Source organism: Podarcis vaucheri (genome assembly GCF_965113315.1).
Source record: "Podarcis vaucheri genome assembly, chromosome: 7".
Lineage (NCBI taxonomy): Eukaryota > Metazoa > Chordata > Lepidosauria > Squamata > Lacertidae > Podarcis > Podarcis vaucheri.
The window spans coordinates 41,663,519-41,670,189 of NC_138765.1; the positions used below are offsets into that span (position 1 = coordinate 41,663,519).

General features: G+C 47.8%; 1 protein-coding gene across 2 annotated transcripts in view; it reads left to right on the forward strand.

The window, feature by feature from the left end:
• ST3GAL2 (ST3 beta-galactoside alpha-2,3-sialyltransferase 2) overlaps nucleotides 1-4,927 on the forward strand; it is a 33,757-nt gene extending 28,830 nt beyond the window's left edge. For both annotated transcript variants that reach the window (XM_082233377.1, XM_082233378.1), the window contains exon 7: nucleotides 428-4,927. In XM_082233377.1, coding sequence (XP_082089503.1) covers nucleotides 428-601 — 174 coding nt within the window. In that variant the 3' untranslated portion in view covers nucleotides 602-4,927. The remainder of the gene's footprint in view (nucleotides 1-427) is intronic.
• The last annotated feature ends 1,744 nt before the right edge of the window (nucleotides 4,928-6,671 follow it).

Below are 6,671 nucleotides of genomic sequence, written 5' to 3' on the forward strand. Positions count from 1 at the left end.
TCCCATTATTATTATTATTATTATTATTATTATTATTATTATTATTATTATTTATTATTAATTGAATTTATATACTGCCCTATACCCGGAGGTCTCAGGGCATTTCACAGAATAAAATCAAGGCATAAAAACACAAAACACACACACACAAGAAAACAACCCAATAGCCCCCCCAAAAAAAACACATTTTAAAAGGGCATAAGATGTAAATCAGATTAACCAAAGACCTGATTGAAAAGGAACGTCTTTGCCTGGCACCTAAAGGTGTATAATGATACAGTGAAGCCAGCTTTGCAAAGTCTGGTAGTCATTTGCACCTACAGTGCCCCCCTGCCACTGTCTCTTAGTGGGTAATCCCACTGAGTTTCACTTCAGTGGATGTTTCCCTTGCTGACAAGGACCCTCTCTTTTCTTTCCCTGGCTGTAGGTGAACGTTTTTGGGTTTGGGGCAGACAGCCGTGGCAACTGGCACCATTACTGGGAAAACAATCGCTATGCAGGAGAGTTCCGGAAAACTGGGGTGCATGATGCTGATTTTGAAGCCCATATCCTTGATATTCTGGAGAAGACAAACAAGATTGATGTTTATCGTGGCAACTGACCCCTCCAGGCTCCTGAGTTCCAGCACTGACTTGGGGATGATGGGCCAGGTGGTGTGGCCAGCTACCTGTTGGGCCTGGGCTGAGCACTGGGTTTCCCCTGAACCCATCAAGATGGACCCTGGGAAACCTGCGCCCCAGGGAGGCCCCAGGGAGCAAATGAGGTACACTGTTTCTGAAAGCAATTGCAGCAGAAAGATACTCTCAAAGGGGAGTGACGGAAGCGTGTGTGTTTTGTTGGTCCTCTCCCCTTCAAACAGAACAAATCAAGTTTTGAGTATGGCTAAAAGGTGGCTAAAAGGAGATATATTGCTGCACATTTTCTTGCTTTGAATGAAGATAAAAAGTAGGAAGGGGTGGACAAAAGCAGCCAAAGGAGGAGGAAATCTACCTGGTGGCTGGCCAGGTTGGGCTGCTCTTTGACCAGTTCTCGGAGGTCTGCCCTTCTGAGTCTGCTGGGAAGCCTGGACACGGACTGGTTGCTAAGAGCGAGGCACTGCAAGGCTGCCTTTGAAGCTGCAACTGGAAGAAGCCCTTACAGTCCAGAGAGACTCCGCTGTTGTTATTTTTTTAAAAAAGCAAATGAACAATCAACTTTCCTTTGCTAAATGGCACTTCTCGCTTCCCACTTTTGCCCAGGGAAGATCCTTTTTTGTGTCTTCATTTTGTACAATCAGGTTTAAAATGCAGAGAGCAGCTGGATTGTATTTGTTGTTGTTACAATCAAGTAAACTCTGGAAGATTTTGCTTGTGGAAGCCAAGTCTGGGAGGTGCGGCCCCTACGGAAGACTCTGTTGTTCAGCACCCTGACTCTGGCAGGTGGCTATGGACACAGGCGGTTTTCAGGGAGCCGGTGCCACTTGGGACAGGCACTGCCCCCTTATGCTAGAACCTAAGGGGAACCCATGCCAAAGCCACCCGAGTTTCAGACCCGGTGACTTCTACCTTTCTCTGCCATTCATGGCTGTAATCAAGTTGGCCGCCATCTTGGGTTTGGGTGAGCAGGAGGTTCCCTCTCATGGCAAACCGTTTCTTGTGATCTCAGAGCAGGGTGCCTGCATGTGTTTGCCTACTCTACCTCCACCTTTCTGCCCCACCCTTTTACTCAAATTGTTTCAATGACCGGGGGGGGGGAGCCAAGGAGTTGGCCCCCAGTCTGAAAGGACTGGTCAGCTGCCTCCAGATAGTCCGGACCTTGACTGAAAGAACTGCTTGCTGCCCCACCACCAAGACTCCCTGCCATTGGACTGATTTGTGTAGCTAAGTCCCTGCAGATTGCAGCAGAGAGAGAGGGAGGGAGGGAGAGAGGTGGTTTGGAAGGGTGGAAGAGCACCAGGCTGCATTGTTGGAGGGTAGCAAGCTAGCTGAAGGGCAGAGTAGGAGGAGCTAATTTCCTTCTTGTTGAGTTTGCTTACTTGCCCTAGAAGCTAGGCTGGTGGAAAGCAGCGTAGCATGTGGAGAGCTGCCTAGTTTCAGGGTTTGTTTGTTTCCCTTTTCTCAGAATCATATTCAGATGCAACAGGGGTTCCTGCTGGTGAGCAGAAAGTCAGGGGGCGGGTGAGCCATGTTACTCAGGAACATGTCCTTCATGAAAGGAATCTGGTGTTTGCGTCAGCTGCCTTTGGGCAATTGAAGAGGACTGGCTGTCTACTTGCCAGCCCTCTAGACCTAATCTTTTCCATTCCTGAAGGCTTCCAGGATTTAACCAACACAGGTATTGCACACAGGTATTATTTAATGTTTTACTGTTGGGCTGTGGGCGAGTTCTGCTGAAATGTTTTATAACCACTGAAAGGAGCAGGCAGACTTGTCCTTTGAACAGAGCCCTGTGGCATCCTCGCTTCACACTGTCCATGGGTTTGCACTGGCCTCGCCTTTTAGTTGGGGGCAGGAGGCTTAGGAAGTTGGGCTACATTACATTTCTTGACCTTGGAAGAGAGGAGAGAGGGGGCAAAGGCAAAGCTAAAGGACTTCCCTCTTGTTTGAGCATCAGGCATTTGCGGGTATGCAGGTCAAGACTCCAGGCACCAGCCCTCCCTTTTCTCTGCCCTTCAAAACTGCAATCATGCCAAACAGTATTGAATAAGTATTTCTTTAAAAAGAAAAAAAGATGAGTTGTGTAGGAGGGAGCAGCCCTAAAGGGGACCAATCCTGACTCCTTGTGGCAACAGGGACTTCACTGCACAGCCTAGAAAACCCTGTTTCTTCCTCTTTCCTCCTGTACCTCCCCCACCCTGTTTACATGCCTCTCAAGAGGGTTGTGTGTGTTGAGGGAGCACATTAGAGACCAGAGAGATGCTCTTTGTTTGAACCACAAAGTCTTCTGCTAATGAGCTTCTGCTGCCATCTGGATGCTGAGAGGCAGCAGGACTGGCCAGGCTCACTGTGCAGCCTCCCAGCTGCTGTGTTGGTCAGAGTAAAAGGGAGCAAGTCTGTTTCTAGAAGAGCATCGACCAGGCATGTACTTCTAGGGGGGCAGCCATCCAGGCACCACCCTCCAGGGGTTTGAGACTCCTCCAAGCCAATACTGCCTCATGCTGCTGTGGCTAAGAGTCCAAAACCCCTGGAAGGCACATCTGGTTGGGCAAGGCAGTCTGGAGCCTCCCTCCTGCCAGCTGGTTGAGGGAGCAGGTGGCCCACCTGTTCTTTTTTCTTCTTTCCAATACTTTCCTAAAATCTTTGGGGGGGTGGGGGGATAAATTTTGAGCATCAAAGAGTGCCTTGACTTGCCCTGCTGGCTCCCTTGGACTCTTTCCACTCGCTGGTGGTTTTGACTGCTATGTGCTTGCCTTTTTCCCCTCTGTTTCTCCCTTCCTGCTGTTCTGTGTATGTGTGGAGAGGTTTTGCCTGAGCGAAAGAGCCAGCTTGGAACAAGGCTGGCCGCTGCCTGGCTCTCAGCAGCACCTGCATGGCTGCCTTCTGATGGGGGTGATGGGACAATCTTTCCAGGCTACTCCACCCCTGGGCCTTCAGAGCAGCAAATATTCCTCATCTCACTCTGTCACTTAGAAATGGAAATCTTCCCCACCCCTTCCCTCTGCCTCTTTTGTAAATGGGTTGCAATTATTCCTGCTGAATGGCTTGAAAGAATCTCTTCTGCCTCTTCAGCAGCCTGGTCACTTAATGCCTGCAGGAGACAAAGCTGGTAGGTTGTGATGGGTGACTATATCCAGGTAGAACTTGTATAGCAGAGCATGAAATGTTGTGCAACTTTGGCCAGATCCTGCCTTACCACCTGCCTTCTCCTTGGAACCATCTCTGCTCCAAAGAGAAAAGCTCCTCCCTATGAAGGGCTCTGCATCCTACATTGCCGAAAGTGAGCTGTGGACTGGCAGGATCAGAGTTCTGGTTGTGTAAGTGGCCAAATGAATGTTCTCAGTTTGCAAAGATTCTTTAAGATGCTCTTGCTGGGCATCTCTGTTGGCTGAACCCAGGTTCCCCCCCACACACCTTCAGTGAGGTAATTTCCACTTGACTTTGGTTTTGCCGCCTGGTCAAAGAGTCCTGCATCTCTGAGCCACCCTCCCCTGGCTCCTACAAATGAGCTGCCAGCTGGACACATGACCAGCCCATCCATAGGATAAGGCAAATGGTTGTTCCTGGTGGATCCTTTGCAAGGGAGCTTCCCACTGCTGCTGTGACACGATTCCTTTCTCCACAGTAGCTGACCTTCAGTCCCCAGCCAGCAATTTTGCTGAATAACTGGGGGGGGGGGTTGGAACTTTAGAACTGCATGGAACAATCCTCTGCCCTTTCAGAGTTGCCAGTGGCTGAGTTGGACGACGTATGCAGTGGCTGCTGGCAAACCCCAGGACGATTTCTCAAACCAGCAAAATGGTCTGAATAGAGGTTGCAGGTGTGAGAGGTGTGCCCCATGCGTCTCAAGGAAGGAAAAGTCTGGAGGAGGTCTTGTGCTTTCCCCAGAGTGATCAGAAGGACTCCTGCTTAACTCCCCCTTCTGCTTCCTGAGCTCCACAGACTGGGGTAGACTTGGAGGCCTGGACCATCAGCTCCCACCCATGGTCCAAGCCCCAAGACTTCCTTTCTCCTCCTCTGAATGAAAGTTCTGCCTGCCTCCCCATCCCTTCTGCCTTGGGCTGCCTCTGTAGACAAATCTCTTATAAGCAGCTACTTATAAACTAAGGAAATTATGGATCCAAAGCTGTTTACCCTCCTTTTCTAGCCTACACTTCACTTTATCAGTATTACATGCACTTCTGCTGCCTCCGTTTGTACTTTTTGACTTCACATGCCACAGTTGGAAGAAACTGGATTTATTTTGTGTTCTGTTGTACAAAATAAAATCTGTACCTTTTTCCTTCTGCTGATTTCTGCAGTGGCTGTGTGGGTGGAGCTTTTTTCTTTTCCTTTCTGTGTTTGTGTTTCTGGCCCCCTAAGCATCTCCCAACCCAGGTTATTGTTGCATTCTGAAGGTAAAGGAAGGACTTGGCCAGCAAGACTCTGGGAGGAAGGGCACATAATAATCTGTCACACCCTGGCCCAGGTCCCTTTTATTAACAAAAGAACTTTTAACACAGCATTTGTAAGAACCAATCAGATTTCCTCTGAGCATTTCAAAAAATCCCCATGTGGGACAAAGTCAGATCAGAGAAATCCTTTTAACTACAAAGAAATTATTTCCTACTTGAGCATGCATACATGGTTAAGCTAAATAAACAAGAACCAAGGAGGAATGCATTTAGGAAACCCTTACCATCCCCAGGTATACTCTGTTCCTCGCCATTAAGATCTATATAAAGATTAACAAAAGCTATATCAAAGCTGCCTCCTTATCTTTATGACCAGGACACCTGGTGAAGCAACTGGTCTGTGTACAGATTTGTCAAGCCTAGAGAAAATGGGGCAGAGATGCAGAGGCTTGTGGGATTGATAAGAAATAATGTGAAATGATTCCAGCCCAGTCAAAGCAATGCTTTCATCGCTGACACAATGGCTTGCTTCATTTTTTCATAATTCCTCATAGCAATCCCAAGTGACCACTACAGGTTATCAACCATCACCTGGGGGTAGGGAGCAGCCAGGCAGCCTCTCAGGTTGCACTTGGTGAGCTGACATTCATCTTCATGGATGAAGGTGGTGATGGTGTAGCAGAAGTCATTAAAAAAAAACCACACATTTCCTAATCTTGGAACTGCATTCCAAAATTGTCTCTTAATAGATACTGCTGGATCCAGAGATATAAGAAGTATTAGAACTGGCTTATTTCATGTATTTTCCTTAAATTTGAACTGGCTTTTATATTGAAACACAGAATGTAATTCTGCAATCTCAGCTCTTGTTTGTGACTTCCTGGCTCCAATGGTTTGGTATAATGAGCCCCCCACCCGCACTTGGGCCTCATTTGCACTACACATTTAAAGCACTATGCTGCCACTTCAAACAATCCTAGCTTCCCCCAAAGAATCCTGGGAACTGGAGTTTGTTAAGGGTGCTGACGGTTGCAAGGAAACCCCTAGCCCCCTCCCAGAGGTACAGTTCCCAGAGCACCCTGGGAAGACCCTGCAGCCTCTTCAAGAGAGCCCTACAGTTGCCACCAAGGATTGGCATATTCTTCATAGATGCATTTACCACCTCAGGCCTTCTGTGGGCATACAGTGCCAAGGACAGGGTCTCACTGATGAGACAACCCCCCTGTTCTCGTTGAGAGTCGGGGTGCCACTTTCCCTCCACACAATGGGGGTTTTCTAGGCTTAGTTTCTCCTGCCTCAGGTGAAATTTTTGAATGATGCTCTGAGAGGTCCCTGGACAAAAGAGGAGCCTTTGAAGAATAACACATTTCTTCCACCGCAATAAATCTTCCTGAGTTTCAGGTGCCACAAGATTCTATTTAGGGTGTGTATTTAACATTATTGTGCACTTCTTGGTGTTCTAGCATGTATGAATGGGACTTTTAAAAATTGTTTTCAGAATTAGATATAGTTACCTGGCTTTAAGGCTTAAGAACTTCAGCTGTCTCTGGTCTAGGTCAAGATTTTACCAGGTTTTTTTTTGGGGGGGGCTTTCTATAGATGAGAGGTTGGGCAGTTTTGTAGCTGGCTATAGCAATTTGCT